The sequence below is a fragment of the Ranitomeya imitator genome, chromosome 6, assembly GCF_032444005.1.
Source record: "Ranitomeya imitator isolate aRanImi1 chromosome 6, aRanImi1.pri, whole genome shotgun sequence".
NCBI lineage: Eukaryota > Metazoa > Chordata > Amphibia > Anura > Dendrobatidae > Ranitomeya > Ranitomeya imitator.
The window spans coordinates 365546629-365569871 of NC_091287.1; the positions used below are offsets into that span (position 1 = coordinate 365546629).

The 23243-nt window shown below is 42.0% G+C and overlaps 1 protein-coding gene across 1 annotated transcript in view; it reads left to right on the forward strand.

Moving 5' to 3' along the window:
* RTTN (rotatin) overlaps nucleotides 1-23243 on the forward strand; it is a 327600-nt gene that overhangs the window by 280632 nt on the left and 23725 nt on the right. The window contains exons 45-47 of the mRNA XM_069730984.1: nucleotides 8294-8420; nucleotides 10099-10298; nucleotides 18427-18694. Of these exons, the coding sequence (XP_069587085.1) occupies nucleotides 8294-8420; nucleotides 10099-10298; nucleotides 18427-18694 (595 nt within the window). The remainder of the gene's footprint in view (nucleotides 1-8293; nucleotides 8421-10098; nucleotides 10299-18426; nucleotides 18695-23243) is intronic.

Consider the following 23243-nt stretch of genomic DNA (forward strand, 5'->3'; position numbering starts at 1 on the left):
ATAGAACTTCTATGGTAGTAGTCCTCAACCTTTCTTACCTTGTGAGCCACATTCATCTCAAAGAGGGTCGTGAGCCACACCCAGAGGCCACCTCTGAGAAGAGACATCCAGCTCAGCTTATCAGCATAGTAATAGCCAAAGCTTCCTAATAGAATTCACTCTGAGGCAAGGTTCTTGCATCCAGGGGCTGCCAGCTTGCCCTGATTCAGTATGTTCACGTCAAGCTTCAAGGATCTCTCCTCACATGTAGTATCATCCTGTGTACAGATTACCTTAGGTAATTTATCTATCCACCACAATGGCAGACCTCTCCTCACATGTAGTATCATCCTGTGTACAGATTACCTTAGGTAATTTATCTATCCACCACAATGGCAGGCCTCTCCTCACAGGTAGTATCATCCTGTGTACAAATTACCTTAGGTAATTTATCTATCCACCACAATGGCAGACCTCTCCTCACAGGTAGTATCATCCTGTGTACAGATTACCTTAGGTAATTTATCTATCCACCACAATGGCAGACCTCTCCTCACACGTAGTATCATCCTGTGTACACATTACCTTAGGTAATTTATCTATCCACCACAATGGCAGACGTCTCCTCACAGGTAGTATCATCCTGTGTACAGATTACCTTAGGTAATTTATCTATCCACCACAATGGCTGACCTCTCCTCACACGTAGTATCATCCTGTGTACACATTACCTTAGGTAATTTATCTATCCACCACAATGGCAGACCTCTCCTCACAGGTAGTATCATCCTGTGTACAGATTACCTTAGGTAATTTATCTATCCACCACAATGGCAGACCTCTCCTCACAGGTAGTATCATCCTGTGTACAGATTGCCTTAGGTAATTTATCTATCCACCACAATGGCAGACCTCTCCTCACAGGTAGTATCATCCTGTGTACAGATTGCCTTAGGTAATTTATCTATCCACCACAATGGCAGACCTCTCCTCACAGGTAGTATCATCCTGTGTACAGATTGCCTTAGGTAATTTATCTATCCACCACAATGGCAGACCTCTCCTCACAGGTAGTATCATCCTGTGTACACATTACCTTAGGTAATTTATCTATCCACCACAATGGCAGACCTCTCCTCACAGGTAGTATCATCCTGTGTACACATTGCCTTAGGTAATTTATCTATCCACCACAATGGCAGACGTCTCCTCACAGGTAGTATCATCCTGTGTACAGATTGCCTTAGGTAATTTATCTATCCACCACAATGGCAGGCCTCTCCTCACAGGTAGTATCATCCTGTGTACAGATTGCCTTAGGTAATTTATCTATCCACCACAATGGCTGACCTCTCCTCACAGGTAGTATCATCCTGTGTACAGATTGCCTTAGGTAATTTATCTATCCACCACAATGGCTGACCTCTCCTCACAGGTAGTATCATCCTGTGTACAGATTGCCTTAGGTAATTTATCTATCCACCACAATGGCAGACCTCTCCTCACAGGTAGTATCATCCTGTGTACACATTACCTTAGGTAATTTATCTATCCACCACAATGGCAGACCTCTCCTCACAGGTAGTATCATCCTGTGTACACATTGCCTTAGGTAATTTATCTATCCACCACAATGGCAGACGTCTCCTCACAGGTAGTATCATCCTGTGTACAGATTGCCTTAGGTAATTTATCTATCCACCACAATGGCAGGCCTCTCCTCACAGGTAGTATCATCCTGTGTACAGATTACGTTAGGTAATTTATCTATCCACCACAATGGCAGGCCTCTCCTCACAGGTAGTATCATCCTGTGTACAGATTGCCTTAGGTAATTTATCCATCCACCACAATGGCAGACCTCTCCTCACAGGTAGTATCATCCTGTGTACACATTACCTTAGGTAATTTATCTATCCACCACAATGGCAGACCTCTCCTCACAGGTAGTATCATCCTGTGTACAGATTACCTTAGGTAATTTATCTATCCACCACAATGGCTGACCTCTCCTCACACGTAGTATCATCCTGTGTACACATTACCTTAGGTAATTTATCTATCCACCACAATGGCAGACCTCTCCTCACAGGTAGTATCATCCTGTTTACAGATTACCTTAGGTAATTTATCTATCCACCACAATGGCAGACGTCTCCTCACAGGTAGTATCATCCTGTGTACAGATTGCCTTAGGTAATTTATCTATCCACCACAATGGCAGACGTCTCCTCACACGTAGTATCATCCTGTGTACAGATTGCCTTAGGTAATTTATCTATCCACCACAATGGCAGACCTCTCCTCACAGGTAGTATCATCCTGTGTACACATTACCTTAGGTAATTTATCTATCCACCACAATGGCAGACGTCTCCTCACAGGTAGTATCATCCTGTGTACAGATTGCCTTAGGTAATTTATCTATCCACCACAATGGCAGACCTCTCCTCACAGGTAGTATCATCCTGTGTACAGATTGCCTTAGGTAATTTATCTATCCACCACAATGGCAGACCTCTCCTCACAGGTAGTATCATCCTGTGTACAGATTACCTTAGGTAATTTATCTATCCACCACAATGGCAGACCTCTCCTCACACGTAGTATCATCCTGTGTACACATTACCTTAGGTAATTTATCTATCCACCACAATGGCAGACGTCTCCTCACAGGTAGTATCATCCTGTGTACAGATTGCCTTAGGTAATTTATCTATCCACCACAATGGCAGACGTCTCCTCACACGTAGTATTATCCTGTGTACAGATTGCCTTAGGTAATTTATCTATCCACCACAATGGCAGACGTCTCCTCACACGTAGTATCATCCTGTGTACAGATTGCCTTAGGTAATTTATCTATCCACCACAATGGCAGACGTCTCCTCACAGGTAGTATCATCCTGTGTACAGATTACCTTAGGTAATTTATCTATCCACCACAATGGCAGACGTCTCCTCACAGGTAGTATCATCCTGTGTACAGATTGCCTTAGGTAATTTATCTATCCACCACAATGGCTGACCTCTCCTCACAGGTAGTATCATCCTGTGTACAGATTACCTTAGGTAATTTATCTATCCACCACAATGGCAGACCTCTCCTCACAGGTAGTATCATCCTGTGTACAGATTACCTTAGGTAATTTATCTATCCACCACAATGGCTGACCTCTCCTCACAGGTAGTATCATCCTGTGTACAGATTACCTTAGGTAATTTATCTATCCACCACAATGGCAGACCTCTCCTCACAGGTAGTATCATCCTGTGTACAGATTACCTTAGGTAATTTATCTATCCACCACAATGGCTGACCTCTCCTCACAGGTAGTATCATCCTGTGTACAGATTACCTTAGGTAATTTATCTATCCACCACAATGGCAGACCTCTCCTCACAGGTAGTATCATCCTGTGTACACATTACCTTAGGTAATTTATCTATCCACCACAATGGCAGACCTCTCCTCACACGTAGTATCATCCTGTGTACACATTACCTTAGGTAATTTATCTATCCACCACAATGGCAGACGTCTCCTCACAGGTAGTATCATCCTGTGTACAGATTGCCTTAGGTAATTTATCTATCCACCACAATGGCAGACCTCTCCTCACAGGTAGTATCATCCTGTGTACAGATTGCCTTAGGTAATTTATCTATCCACCACAATGGCAGACCTCTCCTCACAGGTAGTATCATCCTGTGTACAGATTACCTTAGGTAATTTATCCATCCACCACAATGGCAGACCTCTCCTCACAGGTAGTATCATCCTGTGTACAGATTACCTTAGGTAATTTATCTATCCACCACAATGGCAGACCTCTCCTCACAGGTAGTATCATCCTGTGTACAGATTGCCTTAGGTAATTTATCTATCCACCACAATGGCTGACCTCTCCTCACAGGTAGTATCATCCTGTGTACAGATTACCTTAGGTAATTTATCTATCCACCACAATGGCAGACCTCTCCTCACAGGTAGTATCATCCTGTGTACAGATTGCCTTAGGTAATTTATCTATCCACCACAATGGCAGACCTCTCCTCACAGGTAGTATCATCCTGTGTACACATTACCTTAGGTAATTTATCTATCCACCACAATGGCAGACCTCTCCTCACAGGTAGTATCATCCTGTGTACACATTGCCTTAGGTAATTTATCTATCCACCACAATGGCAGACGTCTCCTCACAGGTAGTATCATCCTGTGTACAGATTGCCTTAGGTAATTTATCTATCCACCACAATGGCAGGCCTCTCCTCACAGGTAGTATCATCCTGTGTACAGATTACGTTAGGTAATTTATCTATCCACCACAATGGCAGGCCTCTCCTCACAGGTAGTATCATCCTGTGTACAGATTGCCTTAGGTAATTTATCCATCCACCACAATGGCAGACCTCTCCTCACAGGTAGTATCATCCTGTGTACACATTACCTTAGGTAATTTATCTATCCACCACAATGGCAGACCTCTCCTCACAGGTAGTATCATCCTGTGTACAGATTACCTTAGGTAATTTATCTATCCACCACAATGGCTGACCTCTCCTCACACGTAGTATCATCCTGTGTACACATTACCTTAGGTAATTTATCTATCCACCACAATGACAGACCTCTCCTCACAGGTACACAGGTAGTATCATCCTGTTTACAGATTACCTTAGGTAATTTATCTATCCACCACAATGGCAGACGTCTCCTCACAGGTAGTATCATCCTGTGTACAGATTGCCTTAGGTAATTTATCTATCCACCACAATGGCAGACCTCTCCTCACAGGTAGTATCATCCTGTGTACAGATTACCTTAGGTAATTTATCTATCCACCACAATGGCAGACCTCTCCTCACAGGTAGTATCATCCTGTGTACAGATTGCCTTAGGTAATTTATCTATCCACCACAATGGCAGACCTCTCCTCACAGGTAGTGTCATCCTGTGTACACATTACCTTAGGTAATTTATCTATCCACCACAATGGCAGACGTCTCCTCACAGGTAGTATCATCCTGTGTACAGATTGCCTTAGGTAATTTATCTATCCACCACAATGGCAGACCTCTCCTCACAGGTAGTATCATCCTGTGTACACATTACCTTAGGTAATTTATCTATCCACCACAATGGCAGACGTCTCCTCACAGGTAGTATCATCCTGTGTACAGATTACCTTAGGTAATTTATCTATCCAGCACAATGGCAGACCTCTCCTCACAGGTAGTATCATCCTGTGTACAGATTACCTTAGGTAATTTATCTATCCACCACAATGGCAGACCTCTCCTCACAGGTAGTATCATCCTGTGTACAGATTGCCTTAGGTAATTTATCTAGCCACCACAATGGCAGACCTCTCCTCACAGGTAGTATCATCCTGTGTACACATTACCTTAGGTAATTTATCTATCCACCACAATGGCAGACGTCTCCTCACAGGTAGTATCATCCTGTGTACAGATTGCCTTAGGTAATTTATCTATCCACCACAATGGCAGACCTCTCCTCACAGGTAGTATCATCCTGTGTACAGATTGCCTTAGGTAATTTATCTATCCACCACAATGGCAGACCTCTCCTCACAGGTAGTATCATCCTGTGTACAGATTACCTTAGGTAATTTATCTATCCACCACAATGGCAGACCTCTCCTCACACGTAGTATCATCCTGTGTACACATTACCTTAGGTAATTTATCTATCCACCACAATGGCAGACGTCTCCTCACAGGTAGTATCATCCTGTGTACAGATTGCCTTAGGTAATTTATCTATCCACCACAATGGCAGACGTCTCCTCACACGTAGTATTATCCTGTGTACAGATTGCCTTAGGTAATTTATCTATCCACCACAATGGCAGACGTCTCCTCACACGTAGTATCATCCTGTGTACAGATTGCCTTAGGTAATTTATCTATCCACCACAATGGCAGACGTCTCCTCACAGGTAGTATCATCCTGTGTACAGATTACCTTAGGTAATTTATCTATCCACCACAATGGCAGACGTCTCCTCACAGGTAGTATCATCCTGTGTACAGATTGCCTTAGGTAATTTATCTATCCACCACAATGGCAGACCTCTCCTCACAGGTAGTATCATCCTGTGTACAGATTACCTTAGGTAATTTATCTATCCACCACAATGGCTGACCTCTCCTCACAGGTAGTATCATCCTGTGTACAGATTACCTTAGGTAATTTATCTATCCACCACAATGGCAGACCTCTCCTCACAGGTAGTATCATCCTGTGTACACATTACCTTAGGTAATTTATCTATCCACCACAATGGCAGACCTCTCCTCACACGTAGTATCATCCTGTGTACACATTACCTTAGGTAATTTATCTATCCACCACAATGGCAGACGTCTCCTCACAGGTAGTATCATCCTGTGTACAGATTGCCTTAGGTAATTTATCTATCCACCACAATGGCAGACCTCTCCTCACAGGTAGTATCATCCTGTGTACAGATTGCCTTAGGTAATTTATCTATCCACCACAATGGCAGACCTCTCCTCACAGGTAGTATCATCCTGTGTACACATTACCTTAGGTAATTTATCTATCCACCACAATGGCAGACCTCTCCTCACAGGTAGTATCATCCTGTGTACACATTACCTTAGGTAATTTATCTATCCACCACAATGGCAGACCTCTCCTCACACGTAGTATCATCCTGTGTACAGATTGCCTTAGGTAATTTATCTATCCACCACAATGGCTGACCTCTCCTCACAGGTAGTATCATCCTGGGTACAGATTACCTTAGGTATCTATCCACCACAATGACAATGGCAGTGTATGCACATCCAGATCTGCTCTTCAGTACAAAGCCACTCACAAAGGTGAGCGGCCGAAGAGCTTCTCTTCATAATTACATGCTAGACCCAGTGTTAATGTTGTAAGCGGACAGCACAGTGAATAGTCATTTCTTTTTAGCAGCGAACACAGGCTTTAGCCACAGCAGCCGGCTTCTGTCTCCTGTCATCTGCTCCGCCGCTCCCCCTTCCCCGCCGTCTTCTGGGACAATGACTCTTGTATAAGTCGAGGGGGCATTTTCAGCACAGAAAAAGGTGCTGAAAAACTCAGCATATACATGAGTATATATGGGGGAGGGGGCTCTCAGCATATTCTCACCTTATCCAATCACCTCCAGGCATATTCTCACCTTATCCAATCACCTCCCAGCATATACTCACCTTATCCAATCAGTGTTGACTGTGCCATATTGTTTTGAGGAAAGGAGAATGATGGCACCCAGGTTCTTTTCAACTCGAGGACTGTAGACATAATATTATTATTTGTATGTGTCTGACTTGAGCTTGGTTTAATGCTCAGTTTGCATTGACATCAAAAGAAATCTAGAAGTGATTAACACTTTCCACTCCCTCAAAATGTATTGTCTATATTGACAGTTTCATAAGTAAATCTTTTGGGTGATGTGTTATCAGTTTTGTAACAGATTGCTGGAAAGAAAAACACTTGTTTCTTAATCATAATGAAAATCATTGCTTCAGGCTGTATAAGAATGTCTGAGCCGAGATACCATTCACACGATATCTAGTTTAAGAGCTGCCTCTTAACTGCAAAATCCCATTTCATGATCTAGTTATTTGGCAGGACTGTGAGCAGCCTTGGCTTCTATAGATCGGACTTCAGGTTCTTCAAAATGTTCACACAAAACCAACCATAACAAATCTTCATTTTGGTGAATCTATATGTACGATCTAGCAGCACATTCAGCCTCAAGTATTACACTTGAAACTACATTACCCAGCAGAAAGATTTCCTCATTTGTAAAGGGAGATTCTTACAAGAAACCTTTCACCTAGAAAATGTTAAATATATGAGCAGCAGGAGCTGAGCAGATTAATATAGCGGATGGCAAAACTCTCAGTATAGCTTGTATTGTATTCCTTTAAATTCCTACACTTTCGGTGCTTCGGAGTCCAGTGGGAGGTCCCATTCTGTGATTGACAGCATTGTACTATCCACTTGGCACTTAAACTGACAGTGAGCAGTAACTTAAAGGGAGCCGATCACCAAACCTCGGGCAGCATGAATCATGGCCTGGCTGCACAATTGCCACCAGTTATATTTTTCTCTGAATCGCTCCAGCATTTCATACAAGATATACGTTATATGGCCGGGGACCAGTCCGGCTCAGTCTGTACAATCATTAGGGTAAGGTTTTGCATGTTCTTTGGACTATTACTGTAAGGCCAAAGTTGGCTTTCTGAGGCACGCTGGACCACACACTGTTGCTTCTTCTTTCGGCAGGCGGCCTCCCTGGAGTCTCCGTTTGCTCCTGTGCTGTCTTCTCTTTGGCCATGGCTTTTGATGGATGATTCGCTGATGCAAGGTGCCTTGCAATTACTTTGTGTCTACACGGCAAACTTTCCAGCAGGTAAGCTGAACAAATTCTCCATGCCCAGATATCCATCAGGCCTAACTGTCACAACCCTGACTGAGAAGATGCTGGTTTTAGGAGCCGTCACTTTGCCTTCTGCTTACGTATTGTAGCTCTATAATTCTTGTCTGCTTGTACTGTTCTTCCAATAGTCATCCTCTGCCACAATTTCCATTCCCCCACTTGTCTATATCAGGAGCACATTTAATGCATGTACTTTTTAGCATAGTGAAAATATAATTTTTGCATGGAAACTGGTATATTTAACATTGTTCTGTAGCTCTGCTTTTGTGACAAACAGCACAGCACTTTGCTATCTCCAGCAGTTTCATAAATTGATCGTCCCTCTGTATTCAGACAAGGCTTTGTAGAGCCTCCTTGTCTGGACCCATCTGTAACTCCTATGAACAGGCAGTGTACGTTCACATTAGCGTTTTGCGTGTTTGCGTCGGGCGCGGCAGCGGCGACACATGCGTCATGCGCCCCTATATTTAACATGGGGGGTGCATGGACATGCGTTGTGCGACGCATGCGTTTTTTTTGCCGCAAGCGTTGGGCGCAGAAAACGCAACAAGTTGCATTTTTTTTGCGTCCAAATTTCGGCAAAAAAGGACGCATGCGTCGCAAAACGCAGCGTTTTAGCGTGCGTTTTGGTGCGTTTTTATTTGCGTTGTGCGTTGCGTCGCCGACGCAGCGGCGCACAACGCAAATGTGAACGTAGCCTTAATTGTCTTTCTCACAGTTGATAGGCATTTTAGTGGTTGGAGCCTACATTTCTCACTTTTCCTGTTGGTAGGTAATATATGTTTTTTGTGACACCACCCCTTAAGTAAACAGGCTTGGAGCGAATATCAGTACACATTACCAGCTTCTGCTCATAGTTCTAGAGATGAGTAGTTTAAGTTTTTATATATTTATTATACTCATTTTGGCCCAAGGAATGTCCAGTATTTTTGATGGCAAGGAATGGACAATCTACAGTATTTTTCGTATTTTTCGTACCTTCGGATGTATCTGAAACCTGACCGGTCCTGTATAAGGATTTATAGGCATTTGTTGTAGCTGTTATTGGTTCTGGTATAATTATGGAAGCCATGAATCAAATGTGAAATTGCATATTGTGTGTGTGTGTATATATATATATATATATATAAATAATATTTCCACAACGCTCTGGACAGTTTTAAATATGTCTATAAACTAAATAGTGAGAGCGAGTGTGGCATGTGCCAGCAGCATGCCCTGTAGATAAGCCATAAATGAATTACACAGGAAAAGCCCTTTAAATACTTCATATTAGGATAAAATAGCTTTATGTGCAGTACAGAGTGACATGTTTTAAAGGGACACTGTCACCTGAATTTGGAGGGAACAATCTTCAGCCATGGAGGCGGGGTTTTGGGGTTTTTGATTCACCCTTTCCTTACCCGCTGGCTGCATGCTGGCTGCAATATTGGATTGAAGTTCATTCTCTGTCCTCCGTAGTACATGCCTGCACAAGGCAAGATTGCTTTGCGCAGGCGTGTACTATGGAGGACAGAGAATGAACCTCAAAACCCCGCCTCCATGGCTGAAGATTGTTCCCTCCAAATTCAGGTGACAGTGTCCCTTTAAAGCAAAACAAAAAAATCAGATTTTATTATTTAAATTTATACTTTTTTTCCCCTTCTATAAGCATCTAGTTCCTTATGCTGGACTAACACTGGAGTAATGTCCACCCAGCCGTCACAGAAATCCTCAGCAGGCAACTCCATACTGCACAATGTGTTAAAGCTCGGCGCAGACCCGTCCTGCAGCAGCCTGACACAACAGGCAGTATTTGGCCTCCTCTCTAATGTTGCTGACACTCAGGACTGCAGGTGCATCATCCAGAAGGTATGGACGATCAGAAGTGTAATCGACATGTAACACCAAAAATCTGTGGGGATACTGATCTCAGTGGGTGATTCTTAACTTATTGATTTTGGGCCAGTATTATTCAGTAGTGGTGACCGATTTGTTTCACTCTGAAATCAGAAAGCATTTATACATTCAAGTCTATTGGTGCATGGAAGACCTTGGACTGCACTCGGATGATATCTGAGTGCAGTCCGTTTTCCGCAGACTCACCCAATGTCACCCCTGTGACTGTCATTACAGTAGTCCTGTGAACGCCGGCGTTCGTAAGAGACCATGATTTCTACCTTTAGCAGCACTGTTAAAACCCTGCTTTGTATGGCACAGGCGATCGAACGATCACATCCTGAAGTCTCCTAAGTGGACAATTGAAGTCAGTAAAAAAAGAAAAAAAGTTAGATATACAGGAAAAAAGATTAAAGAAAAAAATCACCCCCCTTTTGCCCCGTTAAAAATAAAACAAAAAATAAAAATAACCTTTTGGTATCGCTGTGTTCAGAAAGATTCGATATAGAAAAAAATTAATGAAATAAATAAATCTGATTGGTAAACAGCGTAACAAGAGAAAAAATCAAAATGCCAGAATTACATTTTTTGGTCACCTCAACATTGCAATAAAATGCAAAAAGTGACAATCAAATCATCATCTCCAAATGGTATCAATAAAAACATGAAGTCAGGGCAAAAAAATAAGCCACGACACATCTTCAAATCTCAAAAAATGAAACCGCTACAGGTCCGTTTTACCTTATAGTGAACATGGTAAAAAGTTGTGGAATTGCATTTTTTTATTTTTTTTTGCAATTTCAATGCACTTTTCCAATGCATCACATAATAAAATGAATGAATGATGCCATTCAAAAAATACAACTCGTCCCGCAAAAGCAATCCCTCATACGGAGACGGAAAAATGAAAGTTATGGCTCTTGAAATAAGGGGAGGAAACGAAAGGGCAAAAATGGAAAATTGCAATGTCATGAAGGGGTGAAAGGAGCTAGAAGAATTTTTGGAAAGTGCTGTTTGTATATTACATGTGACAACAAGACAACAATCTCCCTATACTTATAATATGTCTGCTCGGCTTTGTTTTACCAAAACTTGCATCAGGTCTGCCAAAAGCATGTGGGTAAACGTGTTCTGGTCTGATGAGACCAAGGTTGAACTTTTTTGGCCTTACTTCCAAAACGTGTGTTTCGTGCAAAGCCAGGTCTGTGCATCACCAAAAGAACACCATGCCTACAGTGAATCAGGGTGGATAAAAATCAATGTTTTTTATAAAAAAAAATCGGATTTTTTTTATTTAAATCGGATTTTTTTGATTTAATTCGGATTTTTTTTTATTTAAATCGGATTTTTTTCAATAAACTGCTTTTTGAGGAAAATATTTTACCATCCAAAGGTTCTTCCATCATGAGATAAAGCTGAGTTGTTTAACTCAGTAGAATAAAGGCTGTATATGTGTAACATTCACAATGCCATGCTCTTCCAGAGGTTTCTGTAGGATTAGTGGGCAGTTTCTCTCCTATATTATCACAGACGCTTGCTTTACTTGCGCAGTTCTCAAAACTGAATTTGACTCCGCAGAGGTCCCAGCCTCTTCTTCACGGCAAAAATGTTACAACATGAACAGAGTTGAGAAAAAGGCCTTAATCCTATTGTTCTACAAACCTATGAATACAGAATCAACCCCTTCAGTGCCAAGTCCAAGAAGTTAGACAATATGTTTCTGATTGTTTGGAGTGGAATAGATCTGCACAACACAAGAAGAATGTGAATCTAAGTGTGAGGAGGAGGAAGGGCAAGCAGACAAGAAAATGAAAGTGAAACTTTGAGCACAATACTGCAGCATAGCCACAGACAGACAAGTCTGGATCTGTTTGTGTGTACGATCTGAGGTTTATTACATTCTTTCCTTATAATGGCAGCAGGCCGTAAAAGAGACCCAGTTTGGGAATATTTTAATGAAGCTCCTTCGCCTATCGGTAAGGCAGGCATGCATGCAAAATGCAAACGATGCAACAAAGAGATGCAAGGCCTGGTGGCGCGAATGAGGCAACATCATGAGAAGTGCGGTGATGAAGATGACCATAGAAACACTTCTGAACAGGCAGGATCTTCAGGTTGGTAAACATTTTTATTGAATCCTATTTCTAAAGACTGAACTGGCATGTGTGAGAAAAATTATATTTCTTATTATTACTGCATGTTACTGTCATTTGGTACAGTTATGAAGAAAAACAAATATTCCTTTTGGGGCAGGGGCGGTGATGTGTTGTGTACAATAAGCAGAAATTGTATAAACAATAAAATAACAGCATTGACTTTTTTTGTTTAGGGGAATTCATGGATTCTGGAAACTATCCACCTCCAAGATCACCATCATCCTGTTCTACAGTTTCAGAGTTATCCATCCAGGATAGTGCTTCATTAGCAGCAGCATCACCATCAGACACCCACAGCCACATATCACCATCACCCAAAAGGAAGAAAAAACCTTTACCTCCTGGAACCACCATAGATAGGTTTGTGATAAGAACTAGCAGATTAGAAAAAGAGTTGATTGATGAATAAATTGCCCAGTTTATTTATGCAACGAACTCTTCTTTCCGTCTGACTGAAAACCCACATTTCATTAATATGGTTCAGTCACTGAGACCAGGATACAGTCCACCCAGCAGAGCTGATGTTGCAGGGAAACTGCTGGATCACGTGTATGGCAGAGAAATGGAGCAATGTGCAACAGCTCTGGAGGGTAAAATTGTTAACCTAAGTATTGATGGGTGGAGTAATGTCCACAATGATCCTATTGTATGTGCTTGTATAACAACAGAAGAAGGTAAAGTCTTCCTTGCACAAACAACTGATACGTCAGGAAATGCACACACAGCAGAATACTTACAAGAAGTGGCAGTAAAAGCTATAACGACATGTGAACAAAAATTCAAATGTCTAGTACGCAGTTTGGTCACTGACAATGCTGCAAACGTATCCAAGATGAGAAGAGATTTAGAAGAGCAGGGAGGGAATACAAAGCTGCTAATAACATATGGTTGCAGTGCTCATTTGCTGCACCTCTTAGCCAAAGACTTAAGTGTTCCAGAAATAAAGGCTGATGTTGAAATTGCTAAATACTTCCGTAATAATCATTTTGCTGCAGCAGCTCTGAAAAGGATGGGTGGAACCAAGCTAACGCTCCCACAAGATGTTAGATGGAACTCTGTGGTGGACTGTTTTGAGCAGTATATCAAAAACTGGCCTATTCTGATGACACGTTGTGAAGAAAATCGAGATAAAATAGATGGCACTGTCACGGCCAAAATCCTCAACATTGGGCTTAAGAGAAATGTTGAACATATGCTGAGCTTCCTGAAACCCATCTCTCAAGCTTTAAACAAAATACAGAAAAATAGCTGTTTTATTGCGGATGCTGTTGAAATTTGGAAGGAACTGAGTGAACACTTAAAAACAGAACTACACATGGACAGAATTAAATTACAAGCAGTAAACAAACGAATGGGACAAGCACTGACTCCAGCTCATTTTTTGGCAAATATTGTCAATATCCAATATCAGGGTCAAAACCTGAGTGCTGAGGAAGAGGAGTTAGCTATGACATGGGTATCCAGCAATCATCCATCTTTAATGCCATCTATAATAAACTTCAGAGCTAAGGGGGAACCATTCAAGAAATATATGTTTGCTGAAGATATTTTAAGGAAGGTCACACCAGTAAACTGGTGGAAGTCACTTAAGCGCTTGGATTTAGAGACTGTTCAAGTAATGATTTCACTTTTAACAGCAGTAGCTTCTTCTGCAGGCGTTGAAAGAATATTCTCTTCCTTTGGACTCATTTATTCTAAATTGAGAAATCGGTTGGGACCCAATAAAGCAGGAAAGCTTGTTTTTCTTTTCCAGATTATGAATAGGAGCAAAGAAGAAGATGATGATGAAGATGACGACAAGTGAGCTACAGAGGACAGCAGGGACAGTAGTATTTAAGTTTTTCATGTGTCGGCTGGGCTGACAGTCTAAGTTTCTTATAATATATATATATATATATATATATATATTTTGTTTAGCCAAATTAGTTAACAAACATGGATGTTTGTTTAAGCAAATAACTTATGCTGTAATGTTGTAATTGTTTCAGTTGAATAAATCTATTTAAATTGTTATTAAGGTCAGGATTATTTTTCTCCTTCCTAAGTACAACAGAACAGTGGTGTCCAAATATGAATGATTAACCCATTAAACTGGGGAGAAAAAAGTAATATAAAAAGTGATTCTAAAAATCTTCATCTACTTGCATGTTAAAGTAGCAAGAACTAGTTTAGGTAGAAACTTTGATTTAAATCACTGATTTAAATCAAGCCTTACTGACTAGTGATTTAAATCGTGATTTAAATCAGTTAGATTTAAATCAAATCCACCATGCAGTGAATCATGGCATTATGCTTTGGGGCGGCTTAAACTGGGCCTTCAGTCAAGACTTAGTGAATTTTGCATCAAAACTTTTAGTTCTCTCTCATAGAAATTAATTGGAATTTCACCTTTCGGCAGTGACAACCCTAAGCATACCTCCAAATCAACAAAATAATGTCTTCTCCAAAAGAAGATCAAAGTTTTGCAGTAGCCCAACCGGAACCCAAACCTGAATCCAATTGAAAATCTGTGGCTGACCTCAAGAGGGCCGTGCACAAGAGCTTCTTTCTCAATCTGATAGATTTGGAGCAGTTCTACAATGAAAAGTGGGCAAAGATTGCCAATTCTAAATGAATGCATGCCTACATAAATTCAGAGGGTACTTTAATTGCTTAAATTAATTTAAGGGTGTTCATATTTATGCAACCACATTTTAATTTTTTTTTTCCTGACAAGATTTCAGTTTATTTTTTCAATTGAATCCTACAGATTATTTGTGACATTAAAGGTGGAAAAAGTTCAGAAATTATTCTCCTTTTGTATGATTTTTTTTTTATAAGGCTAAAAAACTGGCATTTTATCGAATGTGTAGACTTTTTATATCTACTGTCTACAGGTGCTGAGATTAGTTGTTCTGGGTCTCTTGTCTGCTTCTGAGAGGCTAATTATGTGAAACTACAAATGCTGCATTATTGTTGCATACAGCAGATGATTTTCCTCTGCCATATGCATCAATAGAGCTACATTTGAGGATTCACAAAACTGATCAGCAGGTGATGTAAAACCACACAAGCTATTCTGATGTAGATGGCAGAAAGTAAAGTCGTACTGTACAGGAGCAGACAGTGCACAGAAACATACGGTACAATCTAAGCAAGTGCTGCATAGAAATGTAGTTTTAGCAGTTAAGAACAGGATGGCCCATTCTGCTATGTGGAGCTGAAAGCACAGATAGGCAGAAAGAGCTGAAAAGGGATGCAAAGGTACAGGAAAGAAGCTTTATGCTGGGCAGTTCTGTATATTACCAATAAATATGGATTTACTGTGCTTTCTGAATAATGTGCTTGTGGGAATAACTCTTTAATAAAGGGTAGAAATTCATGTTAAGCTTACTAGTTTGTGTTATGGTGCAACATGTAAAACAAAAAGCAGTTCACATATAATTCTACAAGAGTTGCCTGGGCATGGAATCCAACTTCAGCATTGATATGCCGGTCACACCGAGTCTTTTCCTCATTACTTCCTATTAGAATTAGTGCATTACTCTTGGGATGGTCAGTAGGAAAGTGTTTGCTGAGGAAGAAAAGAAGAGAAAAATATGTGGAAGCGGGAGGAGTGGTGCTGCTTTCGCTCGTACTGAAATATATGTAATAAATCTATTATCACTTTGGTTAATTAAGCCAGTTTTGGGGTTTATTTATTCAAATGGTACATGTACGGTAACTGTATTTGCATCATTTTTTGTTTCAAGCATTGGCTACTAATCCTCATTATCAGCGGTCACCCAGAGCGCGAATGTCTGAGAATGCACCCTAAGGTAGCAGAGGAGTCCAGCCCCGGAGCCAAAGATCAGGGGACAGTGGGGTAGTACTATAGGTTTTGTTTGGAATCTCCGGTTTCGGTTCATCTCCCTGGCTTTACATTGTCACATTTTAATGTTGATCAGTCTCAAAATTAATTGACAAGTGATTGGACATGACCAAAAGCGCCACTTTGTGGCAAAAGATTTGCATCTAGTGAGTTGAATTTGGCATTTTTTAAAGGGATGTTCCAGGGAAAATAATAAAAGTAACGATACTCATCCACCTTGATTTCTCCTCAGCTCCCTGTTGTAACTCATCTGGTCCCTGCCAGCCTATTCTGTGGTCCATTCTTTACAAACGCAAAAAAGCCATAAATGCTAAACTACTGGTAGATCCCTGGCCTCCGCACTGACCCACCTTATACAGAGATTAGCTAAGCAGGAATTTCTGCCCATTTTCACTGTGGATTGTCAGCGAGTATCATTTACTTTATTATTTTGTAGACATTTGTGACATTTAGAAAGAGTCTGTCAGTATGATCCATCCTCCTAAGTCGTCTATATGGGCATGTAGGTCATAGGAAGTTGTATAAAATGATAACGTGACATCTGCAATCAGGTGTCTCATTACAAAAAAAATCCACATTTTTCTTATATGTAAATGAACTGTTAAAGTGAATCTGTCAGCAAGTTTTTGCTACGTGCTCTGAGCAGTATGGTGTAAGATCTGATACACTGAATTCAGGGATGTGTCACTTATTAGGCTGTGTCTCTGTTTCAACAAATTTAATGTTTTATCAGCAGGAGATTCACTATTGACTAGCTGCATCATGCTACGTGATCCAACCTCTCCCCCGGCAGTGATCAGGAGCTCTCTGTCATTTTATATTGTATACACAAAGCTGACTCAGTGTTGTGGGTGAAGGATATACAAAGTTCAACATTCCCAAGCTCTACTAAATCTGCAGCAGAGGAAACTGACTCTGTCACAACTGCTACACCCACTAAGCTAAGTGATACATCGTTTGAATCGGGGTCGCAGCCCCTACCTCATTATGCTGTTAGATTACATAGCAAACACTTGCTGACAGATTCTCTTTAAGATCTATGGGCAGGGCATGGATCTCTCTGAGGATCTGTCTCTGGAGTCTAGTTTAAATGAAATGTTACCTGTCTGAGACATGTAACTAACATAGAACAGAAAACTGAACTTTGTCTCATTACAAACACATTTGCTGCAGCTATAACAGCTCTGCTGTGTCGCACCCCTGTCTGCATGTGAGATGGAAGCTGAGAGGAACCTGCAGATGTCTCAGGTATAATCACACAGCTCTGCAGTGAGAACAGGAGAGCAGAGAGCGGCCATTACACTGGTAACTCCCCCTTTCATATAAAACAAGCTCTGGGGGCAGACACTTGGGGAGATCAGTGTCCAATTCATAGTTCTGCACAGCTCATTTACTTATTAAGATGTGGATTTCTCTGGAATATGACGTCTGATCGCAAATATCAAAGTATAATTTTAGTCAACTTTCTATGACCTGCAAGAAGTCCTCCCATGAAGATTATTTTTATTATAAATCTGTGTATATGTGCATGTCATGTAGTATGTATGTGGTTATGCACTCACCTACTGCTGCCTTCTCTGTGATCCAGCGCTGTTCTGCTCCTCTTCTGAGTGATGTCATTGCTCTTCAGACTCCCTGGATCGCTCTATGCCTGAGCGGGGAAGTCTCCTTTACAATGTTGGCCTATGGAGCCTTGTTCCGACACACCATAGGCCTACACTGTGAAAGGGTCTGGGTCATGTGGAGCGCAGTCAGACCACGAGAGTCTGAAGAACAGTGACATCCCTGAGAAGAGGAGCAGAGCGGCACTGGATCCTGGAGATGGCGAGCATATACACTACATTAAATGCACATATGTACAGATTTATAAAAAAATTGTCAATGAGAGTGTTTCTTTAAGCACAGGCTTTAGTAAAGATCTGTCAGCTGATATCTTGTATTGTAGTGCATTTACAGCAGTGAAAATGCTGCGTAATAGAATGAAACAAAAGAAACATTCAACTAAATTAATTATACTATTTGGTTATCAACCTATTTAGTTATGGGTTTTTTTTTTCCTAAATTGTTGTCTGTCTTTTTTTTTTCTTGTTTGCAGAGTAATTTTCTACAAAACTTTTTATCACTCTCCTTGTCAAAAAGCAATAACAAAAGCCTTAATGCTGCAGCGAATCTGTGGCTGAAATTTTTGTGGAATTTGTCCCTGGGAAGTGATGGTCAGGTGATGATTATGAAACTGAAGGGGAGCGTGGACCTTCTCCTGGAGCTCACCAAATACAAACAGAAGCTAAAGTTCCCTTCTGCTTTGCTTGTCTTACATAACATCTGCTTCAATCAAACCAATAAGCCAAAGATACTTTCCAATGGTAAGAACTCAAGTCTTTCTAATCTCTGAATTAAAGGGCTTTTTTAAGTCCTAATATTTTGTTAAAGTTCTACTAGTTTTCCAATCAATGTAATTTATTCAGTTTCTATAAAGTCTAACGAAAGCAGGATTTCTTCCTTGATATTGATCTGACGTTACACAGTCCAATTACAGAGGACATGGCAGAAGAAATTGTGCATACATAATCTGGTGGATGCATTAAAGAATACCTGTCAGGATAGACAGACTCTACTCCATTTAGAAGTCTGTGCTCGTGACCTGAAAGCTCATGCGTTCATCTGTCGTCAGTGTGGAGATCAGCTGCTCTAATGAGTAACGCGTTTCCCCCCCACTGGTTCTACGTGTTGGACAGGTGTGTCATGCAGACAGTTCTGCCTGTCATGATAGATTCTCTATAAATGTAAATTCATTGTCAGTGATGGAGAAAGTCGTGGTTTTTTTTACCTCCCCTGACAGGTTACATAAAGATACTTCATGTTATATAGTTGTGTGAAAAGGTGTTTGCCCCCTTCCTGATTTCTTATTCTTTTGCATGTTTTTCACACACAAATGTTTCAGATCACCAACAAATTTAAATATTAGATAAAGGCAACACAAGTAATCACAAAATGCAGTTTTTAAATGAACGTCTTTATTATTATGGGAAAAAGAAATCCAAACCTACAGGACCCTCTGTGAAAAAGTGATTGCCCCCTAAACCTCATAACTGGTTGGGCCACCCTTAGCAGCAACACCTACAATCAAGCGTTTGCAATAACTGGCAATGAATCTTTTACAACTCTCTGGAGAAATTTTGGCCCACTCCTCTTGCCGAATTGTAGTTAATCAGCCAAAATGGAAGGTTTCCGAGAATGAACAGCCTTTTGAAGGTCATGCCACAGCATCTCAATCGGATTGAGGTCAGGACTTTGACTAAACTACTCCAAAGCCTTAATTTATTTATTTTTTTAAGCCAGTCAGAGGTGGTCTTGCTCACATGTTTTGGATCATTGTCCTGCTGCGTAACCCAAGTGCATGAACAGATGGCCGGACATTTTCCTTCAGGATTTTTTGGTAGACAGCAGAATTCATGATTTCATTTACCACAGCAAGTCTTTCAGGTCCTGAAGTATCAAAACAGCCACAGACCATCACACTACCGCCACCATGTTTTACTGTTGGTAGGATGTTCCTTTTCTGAAATGCTTTGTTACTTCTATGCCAGCCATAATGGGACATACACCTTCCTTCTTTTGTTTCGTCAGTCCACAGAATATTCTTCCAAAAGTCTTGGGGATCATCAAGATGTTTTCTGGCAAAACTGAGACAAGCCTTTATGTTCTTACTGCACAGCAGTGGTTTTCGTCTTGGAACTCTGCTATGCAGGTCATGTTTGCCCATTCTCTTATGGTGGAGTTAAAAAACACTGACCTTAACTGAGGCTAGTGAGGCCTGCAGTTCTTTGCATGCTGTTATGCGGTTTTTTGTGACCTTTTGGATTAGATGTCGCTGCGCTCTTGGAGTAATTTTGGTCAGCTGTCCACTCCTGGGAAGGTTCACCACTCTTTCATTTTTTTGTTGCCATTTATGGATAAAAAAAACTCACTGCGATTTGCTGGAGTCCAAAGCTTCTTATTTACTAAGTGTAACTGACCTGAGGTGGAGATTTTAGATCCGCAGCATGTCAGTTTTTCTTGCAGGTATACTGATTTTCTCTATCGCTTCATTGGTGGACACAGGAAACCATGGGGTGTATGCTGCTGCCACTAAGAGGCTGACACTATGTTAGCTCCTCCGCAGTGTACACCCTACCGACTGGCACTAGGTTAATCAGTTATAGCTTGGTGTCAGTAGGAAGTGGACACAGGTTTTTCACTAGACCCATATCTACCTCAGTTTTCGGCTTTTTCCTGTAACGTCTCTGTCATGGGGTCCTTCTCCAGTATCACACAATCAACTGAGCTAGAGTATAGTAAACAATCCCAAGACCTTTATTTAGGCCAAAATATGAAAGGTCCATAAACAATTCACCACACAAAGGATAAGATAGTCCAGAACACGAATGCAGTTCAGTAACAGGATAAAAGTCCAACAATCCAGCAGACAGAGGATAGCATAGTACATATCTTCTTTCTCTCTGAGATGCTGTGAACACACCATCATTCCACACAGGACTGATCTGTCTCACCTCCCTGATATTTAAAAAAAAGTCTCCCTCCTCATTCACAGGTCAGGAGGGGGAAGGTCTCAGGGGCTCATTGTTTCAACAAGCTAGATCAACATGTCATTAGCATACAATACTGTGGGGGCTGATATCAGATGGCAGCAACAGCCATTCAATTAGCAAATAACTCCTTCTACAAGAGAACACCATGAAAATAAGTAAAATAGAAATATACACAAAAATGATACCCACATAGCATATCACACCATCACAACCTCTCCCCCTCATAATAAGTGAGCACGCTATGAGGTCTACACAGACCTCTGGCCTGCTCACTTTAGTCCACTTTGCTCCACTGTTTAGTTCCTTGTACAGTGGCAGGGGTTGCAATAATCATGAGCACTTGTTGTCCATAAATTCCCGGGTCCTGGCTTTATGGTCATACCAGGCTTTTTGACTGGACTGGGCCGTTCGCTGATGTTCATTAGCCAAGGTAGCTAGCTGGGCGAAACAGTCTCTGAACTCTAAAACGTAGGGAATGATGGGCGTTCCGGTATCTGTGATATCTCCCTCCAATTGTTCTTTCAGAAGAGTGAGAGGCCCACGGACCTTCTGCTCCCACAAAATGACTTTGTAACTCCCCAATGTCATTTCCAAGGAGGATATCTGAAGGAAGTCCTCCCATAACTCCAATCCAACACCGTTTTTCTCCGAAACCATAATCCAAACGTACCGAAGCTCGTTGTATATATTTGCGGAAACCCCCACCAGGTCAATGGGACTTCCCGGCCCTGCTGAATTGCCTCGGGTCGAACCACACGGGGGTCAGCGATTAGTCAGGAATGCCCCTGTGTCTCTAAATCCTGACACTTTGTATCCATCAATTAAGACATCCTGCAGGTGGCAATGCCGTTGCTCTGTATTTCTGATGGACAAAGGCCGGAGTCCGTACACTCCAGGAGGGATATCTATTGTGCCGTGGTCGGTGGTCCACTCTGGTGGGGGTGGTGGTAGCTCTTCCTCAGGTTGGGATGAAGTGCACAAGATGTACTGGACAAGGTGGAGCTCCCTCCGAATCCTTGAGGGACAGCCAGACTGCAAATGTCCAGGTTGCCCACACCCATAACATCTCTCTGTGAAACCCCAGGGTCGTGGTCGGAACTGTTGGGGCCCAGGATTGTGAGGCGTGATTGTCATCGGCTTGCGACTAAGTGGAAGGGCAGATATAATCGGAGGGGGACGGGGTGCGGGAGAAGGCCGTGGTTCATTGTCCAGAAACCTCCTCCATTGCGGTCGGATAGTAAGGGCTTCATAGGCCAGGGCTGCAGCTCTATCCACAGTGCACGGCGTGCACTCCCGGACCCATTCCCATACCTCTGTGGGGCACTTGGCAAGAAATTGTTCTATAAGGAACGCCTGTATAACATCTTCCAGAGTAAAGGCGTTTTCTGCTTCCACCCATCTCCGACATGCCTGGGACATCTTATGTGCATACATCCTAAACGATGCCCCCGTAATGCATGGGAAGTCTCGGAACTTAGCCCTATATGAGTCTGGGGGGATAGCATGGTAATCCAGGATAGTCTGCTTTACAATGTTATAATCCCGATTCCGCTGTGAGTCAATGGTTCGGTAAACCTCCGCCAGGCTACCGTTCAGGAGTCCCACTAACAAACGCATCCAGCCAGAGTGGGGCACCTCTATCACAGCACACTGCTGCTCAAAGTCCTTGAAGAACCCCTCCACATCTCTGGAAGCCTCATCAAATGACTTAAACTCTGTCCGAGTGATCCGTACAGGCTCCCGGATCGTTGGATTTCCATTCCACATTGCGTTACTCCCTCTTTCAAGCTCCATAGCTTCTTGTCTCTGCTGTGCCCGGCGAGCAGCCTCCTCCTTGTACTCCTGAGAGACGCCTTGGCCCAGAACCGCCCTCTTTTCTTCGTACCACACCACCCACTCGTCTCCAGTGCTCGTCCTTCAGACACATGGGAGGAGGTGGCCTGGCTGGCACCCACCAGTAGGTCAATTAAGGCCTATTTAGTCATTCCCTGGTAGTTCAGGCCCAGGTCTCTGGTTCTCTCCTGTAAACTGGATGCAGTCCAATTTCTGTACTGACTCTGTGGGTGGTTCTCCATTAGGTTACGCTCTGTTGATCCCACTGATTGCCACCAGTTGTCACGGGGTCCTTCTCCGGTATCACACAATTAACAGAGCTAGAGTATTGTAAACAATCCCAAGACCTTTATTTAGGCAAAAATACAAACCCACCACACAAAGGATAAGATAGTCTAGAACACTAATGCAGTTCATTAACAGGATAAAAGTCCAAAAATCCAGCAGAAAGCGGAAAAGCATAGTCCATATACTCTTCTTTCTCTCTGAG